The sequence below is a fragment of the Tursiops truncatus genome, chromosome 7 (genome assembly GCF_011762595.2).
Source record: "Tursiops truncatus isolate mTurTru1 chromosome 7, mTurTru1.mat.Y, whole genome shotgun sequence".
NCBI classification, from domain to species: domain Eukaryota; kingdom Metazoa; phylum Chordata; class Mammalia; order Artiodactyla; family Delphinidae; genus Tursiops; species Tursiops truncatus.
The window spans coordinates 89069952-89090294 of record NC_047040.1 but is presented as its reverse complement, the minus strand read 5'-3'; the positions used below and the strand labels follow the sequence as shown (position 1 = coordinate 89090294).

General features: G+C 33.9%; 1 protein-coding gene across 1 annotated transcript in view; it reads right to left on the bottom strand.

Moving 5' to 3' along the window:
* LRP1B (LDL receptor related protein 1B) overlaps positions 1 to 20343 on the bottom strand; it is a 1432692-nt gene that overhangs the window by 114540 nt on the left and 1297809 nt on the right. The window contains exons 76-77 of the mRNA XM_073806959.1: positions 18559 to 18678; positions 16694 to 16935 (exon numbers count right to left, since the gene is read on the bottom strand). Coding sequence (XP_073663060.1) covers positions 16694 to 16935; positions 18559 to 18678 — 362 coding nt within the window. The remainder of the gene's footprint in view (positions 1 to 16693; positions 16936 to 18558; positions 18679 to 20343) is intronic.

The window sequence follows — 20343 nt, the reverse complement described above, 5'->3', positions numbered from 1 at the left end:
AGGCAGAAGAACGGATAAGTGACCTGGAAGATAAAATAGTGGAAATAACTACTGCAGAGCAGAATAAAGAAAAAAGAATGAAAAGAAATGAGGACAGTCTCAGAGACCTCTGGGACAACATTAAACACAACATTCAAATTATAGGGGTTCCAGAGGAAGAGAAAAAGAAATGGACTGAGAAAATATTCGAAGAGATTATAGTTGAAAACTTCCCTAATATGGGAAAGGAAATAGTTAATCAAGTCCAGGAAGCACAGAGACTCCCATACAGGATAAATCCAAGGAGAAATATGCCAAGACACATATTAATCAAACTGTCAAAAATTAAATACAAAGAAAACATATTAAAAGCAGCAAGGGAAAAACAACAAATAACACTCAAGGGAATCCTCATAAAGTTAAAAGCTGATCTTTCAGCAGAAACTCTGCAAGCCAGAAGGGACTGGTAGGACATATTTAAAGTGATGAAGGAGAAAAACCTGCAACCAAGACTACTCTACCCAGCAAGGATCTCATTCAGATTTGATGGAGAAATCAAAACCTTTGCAGACAAGCAAAAGCTGAGAGAGTTCAGCACCACCAAACCAGCTTTACAACAAATGCTAGAGGAACTTCTCTAGGCAAGAAACACAAGAGAAGGAAAAGACCTACAATAACGAACCCAAAACAATGAAGAAAATGGGAATAGGAATATACATATCGATAATTACCTTAAATGTAAATGGACTAAATGCTCCCACCAAGAGACACAGATTGGCTGAATGGATACAAAAACAAGACCCATATATATGCTGTCTACAAGAGACCCACTTCAGACCTAGGGACACATACAGACTGAAAGTAAGGGGATGGAAAAAGATATTCCATGCAAATGGAAACCAAAAGAAAGCTGGAGTAGCAATTCTCATATCACAAAAAAATGGACTTTAAAATAAAGACTATTACAAGAGACAAAGAAGGACATTACATAATGATCAAGGGCTCGATAGAAGAAGAAATAACAATTGTAAATATTTATGCACCCAACATAGGAGCACCTCAATATATAAGGCAAATACTGACAGCCATAAAAGGGGAAATTGACAGTAACACAATCATAGTAGCGGACTTTAACACCCCACTTTCACCCATGGACAGATCATCCAAAATGAAAATAAATATGGAAACACAAGATTTAAATGATACATTAAACAAGATGGACTTAATTGATATTTATAGGACATTCCATCCAAAAACAACAGAATACACATTTTTCTCAAGTGCTCATGGAACATTCTCCAGGATAGATCATATCTTGGGTCACAAATCAAGCCTTGGTAAATTTAAGAAAATTGAAATTGTATCAAGTATCTTTTCCAACCACAACACTATGAGACTAGATATCAATTACAGGAAAAGATGTGTAAAAAATACAAACACATGGAGGCTAAACAATACACTACTTAATAATGAAGTGATCTCTCAAGCAATCAAAGAGGAAATCAAAAAATACCTAGAAACAAATGACAATGGAGACATGATGACCCATTTGGGATGCAGCTAAAGCAGTTCTAAGAGGGAAGTTTATAGCAATACAATCCCACCTAGAAACAGGAAACATCTCGAATAAACAACCTAACCTTGCACCTAAAGCAGTCAGAGAAAGAAGAACAAAAATACCCCAAAGTTAGCAGAAGGAAATAAATCATAAAAATCAGATCAGAAATAAATGAAAAAGAAATGAAGGAAACAATAGCAAAGATCAATAAAACTAAAGGCTGGTTCTTTGAGAAGATAAACAAAATTGATAAACCATTAGCCAGACTCATCAAGAAAAAAAGGGAGAAGACTCAAATCAATAGAATTAGAAATGAAAAAGGAGAAGTAACAACTGACACTGCAGAAATACAAAAGATCATGAGAGATTACTACAAGCAACTCTATGCCAATAAAATGGACAACCTGGAAGAAATGGACAAATTCTTAGAAATGCACAACCTGCCAAGACTGTATCAGGAAGAAATAGAAAATATGAACAGACCAATCACAAGCACTGAAAGTGAAACTGTGATTAAAAATCTTCCAACAAACAAAAGCCCAGGACCAGATGACTTCACAGGCGAATTCTATCAAACATTTAGAGAAGAGCTAACACCTATCCTTCTCAAACTCTTCCAAAATATAGCAGAGGAAGGAACACTCCCAAATTCATTCTACGAGGCCACCATCACCTTGATACCAAAACCAGACAAGGATGTCACAAAGAAAGAAAACTACAGGCCAATATCACTGATGAACATAGATGCAAAAATCCTCAACAAAATACTAGCAAACAGAATCCAACAGCACATTAAAACGATCATACAGGATGATGAAGTGAGGCTTATTCCAGGAATGCAAGGATTCTTCAATATATGCAAATGAATCAACGTGATACACCATGTTAACAAATTGAAGGAGAAAAACCATATGATCATCTCAATAGATGCAGAGAAAGCTTTCTACAAAATTCAACACCCCTTTATGATAAAAACCCTGCTGAAAGTAGGCATACAGGGAACTTTATTCAATATAATAAAGGCCATATATGACAAACCCATAGCCAACATCGTCCTCAATGGTGAAAAACTGAAACCATTTCCACTAAGGTCAGGAACAAGACAAGGTTGCCCACTCTCACCACTCTTATTCAACATAGTTTTGGAAGTTTTAGCCACAGCAAATAGAGAAGAAAAGGAAATAAAAGGAATCCATATCGGAAAAGAAGAAGTAAAGCTGTCACTGTTTGCAGATGACATGATACTATACATAGAGAATCCTAAAGATGCTACCAGAAAACTATTAGAGCTAATCAATGAATTTGGTAAAGTAGCAGGATACAAAATTAATGCACAGAAATCTCTAGCATTTCTATACACTAATGATGAAAATCTGAAAGTGAAATCAAGAAAACACTCCCATTTACCATTGCAACACAAAGAATAAAATATCTCGGAATAAACCTACCTAAGGAGACAAAAGACCTGTATGCAGAAAATTATAAGACACTGATGAAGGAAATTAAAGATGATACAAATAGATGGAGAGATATACCATGTTCTTGGATGGGAAGAATCAACATTGTGAAAATGACTCTACTACCCAAAGCAATCTACAGATTCAGTGCAATCCCTATCAAACTACCACTGGCATTTTTCACAGAACTAGAACAAAAAATTTCACAATTTGTATGGAACACAAAAGACCCCGAATAGCCAAAGCAATCTTGAGAACGAAAAATGGAGCTGGAGGAATCAGGCTTCTGGACTTCAGAGTATACTACAAAGCTACAGTAATCAAGTCAGTATGGTACTGGCAGAAAAACAGAAAGATAGAACAATGGAACAGGATAGAAAGCCCAGAGATAAACCCACGCACATATGGTCACCTTATCTTTGATAAAGGAGGCAGGAGTGTACAGTGGAGAAAGGACAGCCTCTTCAATAAGTGGTGCTGGGAAAACTGGACAGGTACATGTAAAAGTATGAGATTAGATCACTCCCTAACACCATACACAAAAATAAGCTCAAAATGGATTAAAGACCTAAATGTAAGGCCAGAAACTATCAAACTCTTAGAGGAAAACATAGGTAGAACACTCTATGACATAAATCACAGCAAGATCCTTTTTGACCCACCTCCTAGAGAAATGGAATTAAAAACAAAAATAAACAAATGGGACCTAATGAAACTTCAAAGCTTTTGCAGAGCAAAGGAAACCATAAAGAAGAGCAAAAGACAACCCTCAGAATGGGAGAAAATATTTGCAAATGAAGCAACTGACAAAGGATTAATCTCCAAAATTTACAAGCAACTCATGCAGCTCAATAACAAAAAAACAAACAACCCAATCCAAAAATGGGCAGAAGACCTAAATAGACATTTCTCCAAAGAAGATATGCAGACTGCCAACAAACACATGAAAGAATGATCAACGTCATTAATCATTAGAGAAATGCAAATGAAAACTACAATGAGATATCATCTCACACCAGTCAGAATGTCCATCATCAAAAAATCTAGAAACAATAAATGCTGGAGAGGGTGTGGAGAAAAGGGAACACTCTTGCACTGCTGGTGGGAAAATAAATTGGTACAGCCACTATGGAGAATAGTATGGAGGTTCCTTAAAAAACTACAAATAGAACTACCATATGACCCAGAAATCCCACTACTGGGCATATACCCTGAGAAAACCATAATTCAAAAAGAATCACGTACCGAAATGTTCATTGCAACTCTATTTACAATAGCCCGGAGATGGAAACAACCTAAGTGTCCATCATCGGATGAATGGATAAAGAAGATGTGGCACATATATACAGTGGAATATTACTCAGCCATAAAGAGAAACGAAATTGAGCTACTTGTAATGAAGTGGATGGACCTAGAGTCTGTCATACAGAGTGAAGTAAGTCAGAAAGAGAAAGACAAATACCGTATGCTAACACATATATATGGAAGTTAAGAAAAAAAAATGATGTGAACCTAGCGGTAAGACAGTAATAAAGACACAGACCTACTAGAGAATGGACTTGAGGATATGGGGAGGGGGAAGGGTAAGCTGTGACAAAGCGAGAGAGTGGCATGGACATATATACACTACCAAATGTAAAACAGATAGATCGTGGGAAGCAGCCGCATAGCACAGGGAGATCAGCTCGGTGCTTTGTGACCACCTAGAAGGGTGGGATAGGGAGGGTGGGAGGGAGGGAGACGCAAGAGAGAAGAGATATGGGAACATATGTATATGTATAACTTATTCACTTTGTTATAAAGCAGAAACTAACAAACCATTGTAAAGCAATTATACTCCAATAAAGATGTAGAAAAAAATGATTTTAGCAATGAAAAAAAAAGTAAATATATCAAGTGGTATGGGCTTGTCAGTGTAAGTCATAAATTTATACAGATGAGAGACAATGGGAAAATATAACCATTATAAACTGTGTAAAGCCTGCTGGAGCATATTATCATTTTTTAACACCACTAGAGCAATCTTTTAGCATGCAGAAATATTATATCAGTTGTCTAGCATGAACATAGAAAAATACCTATTTTGGCTTTATCAGATGTTAATATACATACTTAATTTTCTATCCTATCGGTATTCTTGCTAAAATAGGACATGTTTTATGCAAAGCTTCACTTTTTTGAATTTAAGATTTTTATTTTATTTCGCTCATGCTCAAAACTGGGCTGATTATCTTTCCATTCTATATTTCTATACCTGGACTGCTGACAATTAAAACCTCAGATTCCTAATGATCACAGAACATTCAGAAGTTTGATTTTGTGATACTTTTTCAGGTAAGCTGGCTAGTGAAAATTCTATTAATGGTGAATTCCAGAAGGATATATCAAACTTAGGTCACATTCCTAGAGTGAAGAATATGGCTTAAGGAAAGGGAAAAATGTTACTTTTCAATGCTGAGCATAAGAGATGCTGAAGAGTTATAGAGTCATTTAAATCTATACAGTTATTCTCTGGTTCCTTGAGCAAGGAATCCCTAATGTCATTCTGGTATCAATTAAAGTAGGTAGAATATGGGATAAAGGATGGTCATGCCCAGTAAATTCAACCTAAAGTCATGAATCATCAGTGACAAGATGATTCTCAGAGAATAATGGCAGCAGGGTGAAGATGTTACTAGGTGTTCATCCTCAGTGACTCATAACATACTGAATGCTCAATTATTCTCAACACTGAAAAGAGAAGAATTGAACAGAAGAAAACAACAACAAGAGACAGCAATAGGATGGTCTTATTATTAAGGAAACTGTGGCGAAATTAGGAAATCACCTCTATAGTGATTTCTATAGGAAATAAATAATCCCTTTCTATTGCTCACTACTTGACCAGGATTGTGAATAGCATTAGCCATCTAAAAGGAATTCTCATATTGAATGAGTGTTGGTTGGAGAGTGGCAGGCAAATTCCTGTTGGGTCTTATGGAGAAATTCAAAATCAATCAGGTACATACAAAAAGTGGGAAAACACAGAAAAAGCAAACTGAGGTTCTTGGCATGGAGTGGAGACTGACATGAAAAACAGAAACAGATAGTTAAGCCATTTGTCTCTAAAGAGACTGAAAACAAAACAACCAAACACATTAGGTTGGAAATAAGAAGAAAACATGAAACTCTCATTTGCCCCTTGGGCTAGCACTCTAGACACACAGGCCAAAGAACTAGAGACACTAATGAGATATGTCATGTTTAAGAGACTGCAGAGGCGTGCGGTTACCCAGACAACAAAAGGCATTGCTCATATTTTTGCACAAAGTAGAAGACAAATTTTGACCGCTTCCTCCAGACAGATGATTTCTTTCCTAATAAGCTCTCTAAATACACAGCCGAAGTTTTGAGTCCTGAGGCATTCTTCTTCATAGAGATATATTAGTTGAATGAATGAAATGCTTAAAATCTTACAGAAAAAATGGCAGCTTGATTGTAACAAAATCAGAGGTTACTGCTTTAAACTACCAGTCCTTTACAGCTGTGGATTGTAATGTATCTGGCACAATTCCAGCTTCAGTAAACTAAAGATATGTCTTTATATATGTCTTTATATATAAATACTGAAGGCATTTGTTTTAAATCAAGGAAAGAGGAAAATCTATGAAAGGAGAATGAAAACATTCAAGCCATGGAAATGCTATCTTTTGTAAAACAAAATTCCTATAGTTAGCAATATAATTTAAGAAAATATAGTTAACACAAGGATAGATTGAAGTGGTCACATATTTCATTTGTTCATGATTTTTCATCTTTGTGTATATCTAAGAAAAGAAAATTCAGTTCATTTTGCTGAAGTTAATTATCTCCTGATGCAATGCTAGTAAAACAAAGATGTGAAGACACTGTAAAGAACTTGTGCTTGTGTGGTGGGGGGAGTCCACATTCAATAGACAACATCCTGAAAAGACCCAGATTTGTCTTTGGGTTACAGGGTCAATATTGTATGTGATTTTATCGTTTTTTAACACGCTCAGTGTTCTTTAAACTTATTTGTTATGATTTACCAGCCACCCTCCATAAAAAGCAAAACCCACTCTCAAAACCTTCATTCACACTACCAGCTAAACAAAAGATATCATGGAAGACTGGAAAGCACACAACATTTGAAATCAGAAACTTGGCTTAAGAGCCAGTCCTAGTTTCTCTATAAATTATGTGGCGCATAAAAATATAGGGTTTGGATTAGATGATCTGTTAAAGTCTTTAGCTTCTAAACACGAAATTATATAACAGTTTAAAACATTATCCATTCTTTACAAATCTTAAGAATGCATCTAATGCTAAATATGAATTTTCATGCATTAGTAAGTGAAAAATTTGTTGATACTTATGAGGGCAATTTTGACATCATCTCCCTGTGTGAAAGACCTGGAATTAAGAAAGCAGGGTGCCTTCTGATGTTTACAGTTTAAACAAGCACAACAGCTGAGATGTAAGGCAGAACTATCTGAAAGCAGAGATTGCAAAATGGTACCCTGAGGACTAAATTTAAGTTAAAGTTAAAAAAAAACCTATTAAGTAGATTCTAACTTTAAAATTAAGAAGATATCACTTTAACAAATTAAACTTTTTTTTCTTAAAAATTAAGGATAAATAAGATAGTATATCAAAAGCAGGCCAACATTCCAGAGTAGCAGAGTCAATCAGCTGCTTCTGTTTTAATGAGATACATCTTCAGTTTGCCTCTCTCACCTGGACGCCTAATGTTCTGTCCAACCTGTTTCACTCATTTAACTTACCTATATAGCTGGTTTGCAACCCATGCTTTAAAGAGACAAAAGAATTCGACTTTAATGAATAAATCATGTATCTATAAGAAAGGGGGTTAAAACAGCAATAAACACATGGGAAAAGATAAGTCAGAGAAACAAATGTTAAGAGTGTGTCTCCAGAGTCATTAGGTAAGCGTCTTGTAGATAAACTGGAATACTTATGTAGCAGATATGTAAATGTGTATGTGTATATATATATATGAATATGTACACATAAATTGGGCCCTTATAGTTCAATGTCTCTCCATCAAGTTCATTCAAATTATTAATATGTAAGTGTATGTGTACATATACATAATACTGAATTTTATATATCATTTTCTTTCCTGCTTCATTAACATTAGTTTCCTGCTGTTTCATTATACCCTAGATACACTAGCAATCCATTTTCTTTTTTTTTGAATTTTATTTTATTTTTTATACAGCAGGCTCTTATTAGTTATCTATTTTATACAATTAGTGTATATATGTCAATCAAAATCTCCCAATTCATCCCACCACCACCACCCCTCATTGGAGTCCATATGTTTGTTGTCTACATCTGTGTTTCTATCTCTGCCTTGCAAACTGGTTCATCTGTACTATTTTTCTAGATTCCACATATATGCATTAATATACGATATTTGTTTTTCTCTTTCTGACTTACTTCACTCTGTGTGACAGTCTCTAGATCCACCCAAGTCTCTACAAATGACCCAATTTCATTCCTTTTTATGGCTGAGTAATATTCCATTGTATATATGTACCACATCTTCTTTATCCATTCATCTGTCGATGGGCATTTAGGTTGCTTCCATGACCTGGCTATTGTAAATAGTGCTGCAATGAACACTAGGGTGCATGTGTCTGTTTGAATTATGGTTTTCTCTGGGCATATGCCCAGTAGTGGGATTGCTGGGTCATATGGTAGTTCTATTTTTACTTTTTTAAGGAACCTCCATACTGTTCTCCATAGTGGCTGTATCAATTTACATTCCCACCAACAGTGCAAGAGGGTTCCCTTTTCTCCACACCCTCTCCAGCATTTGTTGTTTGTAGATTTTCTGATGATGCCCATAGTAATCCATTTTCTAAGTCTAAACAGAATGTGAAATAATAATGAGGTCACCTTGTAGGCTACTTCCTGGGCATACAATTGACATTCTCCAGATGGTAGTCAGTCTTTTTGTGAGTCTGTGCTTTCAAACATTAACAGTTAGTTCAGTTAGGCCTTTTGGAAGACCTGAAAGCACATTATGTAGGCTGAGATCTCTAATACCTAAACCAGACCAAGACCAATCTTAATGATCACAATAATAATAAAAGTGATGTCTTCTTAATAAAGGAACTTTGATTCATTAGGGTAATTAAGGGAGGCAGAGAAAATAATGCATATTATAATTGTGAAGTTGCATTCTTGTAAATGAAGCATGATCTATTTATGGCTAGAAAAAAATGTGGGTGTATATGTGAATATTCATGGGTGTGAAAGAAGATGGGAGGGGCGTGGTAGGAGATGAGTCTAAACATCATGGAGAGACTTGTAAAACAATGATTTTTCAATGGAAATCCATTTGAATGTTTTAAGTAGGGAGATATGATGATGAGTTTAATGTTCTAAGATTATTTTGGCTATGGTGTGAAGAATGGCTTGGGGATGGGGACCAAGGAGATACAGGAAATTCAGAGGAGGCTTACTCAATGGACTCCAGAGGGGAGGATACAGGAAATTCAGAGAAGGCTTATTCAATGGACTCCAGAGGGGAGAATGTGAAAGTTTAATCTAGGCTTTTGTGAGACAAAAGTGGAAAAAATGGGATATATCTGGAGATAAAAATATTTAAACTTGGATGAATACCAAGGCTGAGAAGAATAACTTGTAAAGGATAACTTTCAAGACTGACAAGCTATTGCCATGTCTCTTCAAGATTTTCAATTAATTTATTGCTTCTAGTTTAAAAAATATGACCTACTTTATGACAAGGTCTGTTCTAGATGCTAGGATTACAGTAGTGGCCAAACAGTAGGGGAAAAAACAAAAACAAAAACAAAAAACCTGCCATCCGGGAATTTATTTATAGCAAGGTGAGGTAGACAATAGATAATAAACATAATAAATGAATAAAATATATGGTAGTGAAAAAAGATAAGTATTATGGAAATGAAAAAGAGCAAGGCATTGAAGATCCCAGGATGGGAATGGGGCAGTAGATTGCAATCATCAAAAAGTTATGTATTCAGAAGATGACATTTGAACAAAGACTTGAAGGAGTTCAGGAATTGAGTCATGTAGGATATCTGGCTGAAGAACATTTTAGGCCAAGAGAACATTTCAGGAATGGCCTTACATTAGGAGGTACTGATGGGTTTCAGAAATAGCAAAGCTTCTCTGGAGAAGAGTGAGTAAGGGGGAAGGTAGTAGAAGATAAAGTCAGAGAAGTAACAGGAGACCAGATCTTTTAAACCCTTGTAAGATATTATGAGAATTTCAGTCTTTTCAGTGGGAAACCACTGGATATTTTTGATTTGAGATGTGATATAATCTGATTTATGTTTTATATGGAGCAGTCTGGCTACTGTTTTGTGAGTAATAATGATAGCAAGGAGACCAATTAGGAGGGTATTGCACTAATTCAGAAGAAAGACGATGGTGGTTCAAAACTAGGTCCTTGCAGTCAAGCTGACGTAAGGTATTCAGCTCCTGGGCATACCTTGAAAGTAGACTCAATAGTATTGCCTGATTTTGTAGTTATGAGAAAAGCAGAGGGGCCAAAAATGACTCTAAGATTTTTACTCTGAGCGCCTGGAAAATGGAGTTGCCATTGAATGAGATTGGGGAAGCAGATTTTGTGGATCATATGAATAGTTTATTTTTAGGCATGCTCCACTGGGGATTTTATTTTTTAAACATCCAAGAGGAAAACCAAAGCAAGCAGTTGGACAGAGCCTGATATCAATTAGGCAATTGTTAGCATGTGGTTATATGTTAAACCATGAAACAATATGGACTCTACAAGGAAGTGAGGAAAGATAGAAAGAAGAGGATCAAGGTCTGAGCCTGGGGCATTCCAATGTTAAGAGGGAAGGAGAAAAGGATCTAGCAAAAGAGACTGAGAGGTGAGGAAAAAAAGAGAGAACAATAAAAGAAAAACTATACTGATGATTCATCTTAGAACTATTTTGTATTACAGGGTTATTATTACATCAAGTGAAGTAACAAACAAAAAATCGACTTAAAGTTTAACTGGAAAGACTGATACTGCTACTATGAAGAGAAAGCTTTCTCAACTCTGACACTACTGACATTTTGGTAAGGATAACTCCTTGTGAGAAACTAATTTATGTATTGTAGGGTGTTAAGCATTTCCCCTGGCCTCTACTCACTTGATACCAGCAGCACTCCCCAGTTGTGACAATCAAAAATATCTTCAGACATTACCAAATGTCCCCTGGGGTGAAAGATCATCCCCAGTGGAGAACCACTGATTGTAGAACCACTAAGTGCTCTCTGATGTCTGCTTACTCCATGACTCTAAGCATTTGTCAAGGACTTTTAATGAATTTCTGTCTCCAAATTTATTGAACACTTCTTTATCTTCCTTTACTTGATCTTTCAGCAGTACTCTAGAAATATAATTCCAAATTCTTTTTCAAAACACTTTTTTCTCTTAGTTTTTGTGACTCTACATTCTAGTTTTCTCCTAATGCACTGGGCACTCTTTGTCATCGTTTTAATCTAGCCTCAGAGCTTCGTTCCAGTCCCCTCTTTACTTCCCCTGGTAATCTAACCTGGCTTCATGGTTTTAGATGTCTCCTCTATTTTTCTATTCTTTAATGTAAATCTCCAGTCCAGAGATTTAAGATAAAGCCTTGAATACATCACTGACTAACTGACATCTCGCTTGGATCTCTTACAGGTATCTGACTTAACATGACTAAAACTGAACCCACAGTTTACCATTTTCAGTATCCATCAAATTATAGAATCTGGAAACTCAGGTGTCAGTCTGCAGTCCTACCTGTCCTCATTTTTCACATTCATTTTATTTGCAAACATTTTTCCTTAAAATTCTACTCACTACCCTCCATTTCACTGAGACTACAATAGTGCAACATACCACCATTTCTAATTGGGAGCATAGTCCTCCTATGTGGTCTCCTTCTGTTCCAGTCTTTTCTCCCACCAGATCCATTCTCCACATAAAAAGTGAAATAGTTGTCTTAGATATAAATAAGATGGCATTACTTCCTTCTCATCTCTTAGGTCTTAGCTCAAAATCTCCTTTCTTCAAATGTGCCTTTATTGATCATCTTACTCAAAACCTACAACGTTTAAGTTTTTCTCTCTAAGTCCAGTTTTTATTCCCCTCAATACACTTTTCAAAACCGGACATTTTTTTGTATTTATTTATTTATTAGTTTACTTTACTTTGTCTTCGTTCCACAGAATATAAGCTTCATGAGGACAAGATTCTATTATCTTTATTGTATCCTAAGAACCCAACACCAAACCAAACAAACAGAACTCTTTAAATAAAGCTATGGGTATGATTGAATAAAACTTGACTCGTTCACCTTAAAATGCTATACAATTTGATCAATAACTTAATCAGTATTATTAATTATATAATCATATGTTTTATATGGTCTTATAAGATTTATGTTCAGTAAATTTTGAATATTGATCACAGCTGTTTCAGAACCATTAACTCTAATCAGTATGTATTACTGAGTGACTGTCTTATGCAGTCAACAACAGTCAAGCCACAAAATGGTAATAGTGTAATATCTGATAGTTTTAGATCTCTTCCAAAGTAATTGTAATAAATGATTTTAGCTGTTGACTGGTTTGAATAAACTCAGATGGTTTTAAAAGTATTCTTGCTAAGGAAGTATAGACAGTTTCAATTTAGAGTTTAATGGTTGTCATAAATTTATAATAATGAAGAAAAAAATTTTTGAAAATAAACTATCAATTTTTACCACTACCCAAACATCCTAAAACAAGACTTTGAAGTTTTTGCTAAAATGTGTACACAAACACACACACACACACACACATGGGTTCATAGACATACCTATAAATTTATGTTATGTGTGTGTGTGTGTGTGTGTGTGTGTATACGTGTGTATGAGATGTACACACAGACCCATATGTTGGGTATGAGGTTTATAGCTAGGACTCCAATTCAAAATTGAAACCTATTAAAGAAAACAGTTGAATATTTTGTTAAAGCTTTTCAGGAAAAATGGTCTAATCAAATTTTTTGAGAAAAAGTTATGATTATTAATGAATAAAATTATAAGTAAATTTATACTGAACATTCTCTTTTGCATAATGGAGAATATGCCAAAAATGGTATCTCATATTCACTTCTTAAAACCAGGTAGATCAGAGGAACGATTTGTTTTGCTCAGGAATATTCAGCTATTTAACTGTAAAAATCTAATCTGTATATTTAAAGTCATTTTCATTTTTCTAAGCATTGACCTACTTTATAGTGCTTGCCATCATGCATCTAGCATTTCACACTAGAAATGATAAATGGCCAGAAAGTATGTACAATTGTTGTATAACACTATCATATTCTGTTGTAACTACTAAAATTCAAATTCTCATTATGCTTTACATATCAATTGAATTATGCCAGTCTTTTAAGTTTTAAATTAATTTTCTTAAAGGAAAAATCTATCCATTTTGTATAGCTCAGGGGGTTAGAAAATCGTAAGTAATTCTACCTATAAATAACTTAGTCTGCATTTGAAATTTAAATTTGCAATCCTAATTACTATTCCAACCATTTTCACAGATTACAGAAGAGAATTCCCTTCCTTATTTCTAAAAAAATATCATGTTAAAAACTATCTTCCTTTAGAATGGACTTCAGTTAATATTTAGCTGTCTGAGCAATATTCTGATTTCTGATATAACATATTTTCTGCTCTTTGCTGAAATGAAAATATTCCAGTGTTTTCAGTATCTGTGAATATGCTTCCAAGATATCCTGCTATCACATGGATAACTCCTTCCATTTGCTTCACTGATAATAGGGTTATAACTAAAGTATCCATAGTTCGATTTGTATATTTTTCTTTCTTTTACCTATTGATTCAGAGATAGAAATCAATGCACCATATTCAGTGTAGGGAAAAATCTTAAGTTTTGTTTTCTGAGGAGTGGGGAATTCTCAGGTCAGTATCATTTAATAATTGTGCCAAAACTCAGAAGATGAAATAGAGTGCATGTTCATTAAACTAATGGATGACTATCTGGTGACTGTTAAAGGAGCAAATATAATACATTGCAGGGAAATTCATGAGGGTAGAAAATCAATTCTTTATATACAAGATGGATTTCAAAGAAATAAATACAAATTGTCCAGGTAATAACTGAATAGACATAAACTATGTCACAATTTTTGGGGAAATCATATATATTTACTATCTGGAAGGGACTTTAGAAATTTTCTACTTCAATAAAGTAGTTAGCGTTCAGATGAGTATGTTGAGGCTCAGAGATGTAGCAAGTATCTCAAGTTAAAGTCTAAATTGTGTCACATTATAGCTGCATGGCCATAGATAAGTCATTTAATCATTCTAGAATGCACATTGCTCATTAACTTAAGGTGGTGAGAATGGATTTATTCCATATTTATAATATTGAGATATCAGGATTACAAAAAGGTTTAGGAAGCAAAGTTAAATAATTGCCCTTATCAGTGTAGCCTTAGGTATTTTTATACATATATATAATGCACTGGTTGGAATTTCTATGGAATGCTTAATGGTTTAGAACATGGTGCTAAAATTCATGGCTCAGAGGTTCCAACCTTATAATCATGACATTTAGTTAGCTATGATGGGCTTCTAGAAAATGTACCCTACTGTTACCCACTTTTCTTCCTATTGAATACCGTTAGTCATCGGTAGGTCTAAGAAGAGAGTGAAAAACAAATAGAAAGTCTAGATTACACAATACATCTTATTACTACCATTAAAAGACTAATGATGTTTCAAATCCTATTAGAAAAAGGCTAATCAATAAGTTTGCATTGATGACGAAAGACTCTATATCACATTAATAGAATTAAAAATTAAAATATGTAAAATATATATTGATCCATTTATATATTTGAGTACATAAGAACAAATATTTAGCTATTAAACAAGTTTGGCTCGTGGCCTACAATAAACAGTTTGCTAGAGGCTACTGATTGTATTTATCCATCTCCCCAAGGACAAAGCTAAAAAATTATCAAATCATTTTCACTGAAAATTATATGAAAAATAAAGATATATTTTTAGCAACTATCAAATTCAGGCAAGAGTAATTTGCAATTAATTTTTAATGTGAGAATATGCATTATAGGGAAGAAAATTTTGCCAGTCATCATATCAACATCATCACCATCATTATCATATCATTCTGTTAATCTATACAGTACTTATGTGCCAAGAACTATTAATGCTAATATAAATACAGTGTGTGTGTGTGCACACGTGTATTCCTCACTAAAACCTCATGAAATGGAGAGTACAGAGAAGCTAAGAAGCTAGTAAGCAACAGGAACAAGATTAAAACCCAGTCAGTGTAATTTCACAATATATACTCTTTATCACTTCGTTAATACATGAAACTGTACCATAGGAACAATGTTTTTGCAAAGCAAACTTCTGTTTAAAGATAAAGAAAGCTAAAGCTAGTCAAGACTGAGTCAGTCTTTTGGTCTGATTGGAAGGAGATGATACGTGAGTGAAGGAGGGCAGAGTGATCCACTGAAGTTCTTGGCTCTGTCCTAGAACTACCCTTAATAGAACTAAAGCTTTGTATAACACTGGGTTTGGGGAAGGAGGAGTTAAAGAAACAACTCTGATATATATGGATTTTTACTCACAGTTAATTTAATCTAAACTGAATTTAAAAGCTAATAATATAGCTTCTTTTAAAACCAGCTTATTGACACCTACTACTGATAAAAAATAGTGTTCCAGATTTCCATCAAATGATATTCACGGAGTTCAAATATTTACGGTCGATACCTCTGAAAAAGGTAGTGAAGACTTCCAGATAGGTGTCTCTGATTTGTTTCAAATACAAAGCTTTAATTATTTAGTAGGATTAAAGTAAGTTAATCCTACTGTGATAGTATTTGACTCTTTGGTTGTATGGGAATGGGCCAGCCCCCCCCAAAATAAGTCTTTATCTGTTATTTCTCTGTCAATTTGCTTCAAAATATAAAATACATAATAAATTGACATGCCCTAAAACAAAAAGGATAACCTACAACCACAAGTCTAAACAAATGTTCTAGTTTATTTTTCTCAAAAGGAATAACCATGATAATCAATGTGTCCGTCATACACCAGTAAACAATATTGCTCTATTTTGGATGTTCCCTGAAATATAGTTATTAGGAGTCAGAAGAAATGATTACACTATCGAATTGATCTCTTACCCTAGAAGAGAACTATATTTCTCATACTGTTAAAAATGAAACAATTTACCCTGTATATTTTTGAGTTTATTTTCTAATGTAAAAACAAAGTGATGGTTCCCAATACGATCTCATGATGGAAAAAACCCTCATGTTCATAATATATTATTAAATACTATAAAATACAGAAAGTTCTAGAAATTTTAGGTATTATTAATTACCATTCTTATGTAACTACAGAAAATGTATTAAAAGAAACACATAATATCATGCAATTAAAATGAATTGTACCCAGCTATGAGAATAAAGGAGTAGGGAAATGTTCTATTTCTATACAGGGAGAATACTGGGAGGAATCACTGAATATATTAATTACCTCTTATAATCAGATACTGTGATTGACAGATTAAAAAAACAGGGAAGTGGGGGAAGGTGTGAGCCTTCAAATATTCAATTTTATTTACTTACAATCAAGCCACTGTTTGCTTGCCTTTTTTCTCTGCCATGTATCCTTTTGTAGAAAATTCCGCCTGGATTAAACTGAGTACTCCAAATAATCATATCTCTCTGATAATATACATCCATCCCTGTTATCCTTGAATTATGTTCAAAATGAGAAATTTGTTGATGATCGCCACTGTAGTTGAATGGATATATAAAACCCAGGATGTCAGTGTCATTAGCAATGTAGAGAACTTGATCTTCAGAGCCTGGAGATTATTATAATAAAATACAAAAATAAAATAAAATTCAACTAATGTAAAAGCAACGAATGTACTTTTAAATTAACTTGAATTGTTATTCTTAACACAGTTTCTTGCTCAATAAAAATAAACCGGCTTTATACCATCTTTTAGTCTTCATGACATTTCTAAAACACACTTAACTAAACATTTCTAAGAGTTATTAATGGAGGTTTTCTTAGGTCAAAGCTTACCTTATGGCTAGAAATTAGGTATTTGTAGTAGATATCCTTTTTATGAAAAGGGATTTCTATTTGGTAAGTCACAATACCTTATGTTTTAATGCTTTGGATCTGAATATTCAAATACCATGTTATATACTCACTAAACCTCAGACATTCCTGAGCATTTAGTTTATGCACCTGAGTGATCATTACCTTAGGCTAAGAAATAAAAATTACAAGATGAAGAGTCTTCTTCTTCCAATATTCATATATGTCAAATGTTCTTTTATTTTTATTTTATAAAAATATCAGTGTTTACTATATTAACATGCCATAATCTCAATATTTTCTAGAATCTTGCTAACTGGAACCATGTAGCCTGAAATTTTGACACCTACAATACTGATGTAATCTGCATACTGAGACAAGTAAAACCCTAAAGAGAATCCTGAAAATAGTAACTAAAATATTAATGAAACCGTAAAGAAAGACTGAATTGCATATATAATATCTGCAAATTAAAAAAATAATAATACACGAGTTGTAGTTCAGCTCTATAGGCTCAATAGCTCTCACTTAGTAAATGGTTACTATGTGATAGGAGATGTATTAAGTCTTTGACAATTTATCTCCTCTTACAACAACCATGGAAAGTAAGGATTAGGCCTCCCATTTTACAGATGAGGAACTGAGGCTCAGAGAGTTTAACTTCCCTGAGGCCACACAATCAGGTGCAATGCTGGGATTCAAATACAAGTCTGTCTAATTCCATAGCCCATTCTTGCTTGATTCACTATATCATGTTGCTTTCCTCTTGTAATAACTGTCTTATTAACATTGTTAATCATGCCCTGTAGCTAACAATATTTAAATTACAATATTATTTAGTAAAAACATAAAAGCATTAAAAGCCATATCTAAGAAGCCCCAAATATATATCTGTAATTTAATTTTTTAAAAATGATATTCATAAGTAGAGGAGGTCTGAATTTGAAGACATAATTTTATTTTAAAACCTTTAAATTCTTACTCAAAATTCCATTCTCCTTATAATGCTAACATTTAATTTAATTCCTTATTTTTATCCTAGTGGTATAATGTTTCCTCAAGTACACTGAGAGCAGGCCATAAAGAAAGATACTTCTATCACATTGACTTTAAAATTTTACCTCCTGATAAATTGTTTCAAACACAAAAGTGATTTTAATAGTAGCCAGGTATTTGACAGCCATGTTTATAAACCTTCCCAGATTATATTAAGAATGATAATAAATAAATTGGACAATTTAACCAGTATTAAAAAGAGATTTATTTTATATTTTCAGGCATTAAGCCATTGCAAAAATGCAATATGAAACACTTTTTTCCCATAAAATGTTTACAGCAAATTATAATAACATTTAAAGTAATGGTTATATATCCTTACCTTTTGCTATGCAGGTGTTATTTCTTTCTTGAAAATTCTGGTCGCACACACATTTATAGGATCCTTCCATGTTTACACATTGGTGGGAACACGTGCCAAACACCAAACATTCATTAAGGTCTAGAAAAGAAGAGCTCAAAATAGCACCATCATAACCCCAATTAGTACTGTCATTCTTTCCACTTTTCAAAAAAGACATGTATTTTGTGTCCTTCAACTTATTATTCCTATTTCTTTCATTTTCTTTTCAAACTGTTAAGTCTGTGACTTGCTATGTAATATTTTCCGGCCATAACAATTTTTTCACAAGTTTCACTATAATGACTCATCAATTGTTTGTGCATTGCTTGTTAATCCACTTAACACGTTGAAATATCCATTTCAAACTTCCCTAGTATTTTCATTCACTCAAATAAAGGTTGAGTTTTCTGATTACCTGCCGCCATACCTTTGCACATATCATATGATATTCCTGTGTCCTGTAATGCCCTTGCTTTTTACATAGAAAATTTCTACTCATCTCTCAAGATTCACCTAAAGTGAAGACTTCCTTGGTCTTCACCAATATACAGTAATGGTTATCTATCTCCTAGATTCTCCACTTTTTGCTCTCTTGGAATTTCTATCTTATGCCACACATATGAAATATAGTTCATATGGTATTTCATGTATGTGGTCACATATTCATATCCCCTACTTGACTGTCAGTTCCTTGAGATCATAAATTAGTATTTATTCATTTTTTTATTGTCAACATTTTGCACAATTCCTGGCAAAGAATGAAGATGTGGATACACCTCTAACACACTTCTGGCTTCATGTATACAAAGTGGCTATGTAACAAGAAGGGCCAAGTGAACAAACAACAACAAAATCTTGAATGCCTACATAAAAATAAATATATATAAATCATAAGTAATAAATAAATCTTAGGCAATATTCTATGGCTTAGCACATGCCTCAAATTTTAAAGTTTTAAGCAGGGCCAGGATTGAGGTCAGGTGATTCTGGTGAATTATCTACCTCCTCTACTTCTGCTTTCAATCAGCATAAATTCCTCTGCCCCCTTTATCACTTATAGTTGCCCTAATTACATAATAAATCTGTGAGATTAATCCTCCTCTTGAATTAGAGGAATTTAAGGATAAGCACAGTAATGGTAATTTTCTCTTGTTAGCACTCAAAAGTGTTCCAAAGCCTCAGTGGTAGAGATGAGGACTTTCCCAGTAACATTTGTAAGTGACAGTGCCAAGGCTTAAACTCAGGCTTCTTGATTCTATTGTCTCTACTATGATACTTTGCCCAAAGTGAACTTACGTACTCTCACGAGTGCAATTCTGTGTTTAATTGAAGTGTAGGCTAAAGAGACAAAACTGAATTTACTTGTTGACAAATGCTATAGCAGGGATAAGTAAAATACATGGTATCAGCTCTCAGCTATCAACAAAGTATTTCTCGAAAGAAGAAATAATCTAGTCGAGAAATAATTCGCTTTTTTATTAAAATAGAGAAACTTAAGTTGTCAGTTTTCAGTGTTCCACGTTAATGAAGAAATAAAATGGCATGAATGATCTAAACAAGTATATAACTCAAAATGTTCATATATATGATGTGATTACAATTATTTCCCCTTTGGATGAGTATAATTAATTTCAATAATTCCATTTTGATTGACACAAAGTAAAAATCGCTTTTATTTACCCAAGAATAACACAAGGAGACAATCAAGAAGAGAGCTTGTAGGTGAAAGCATTTTACGAGTTGAATTTGCCCTGGATAAGCCAG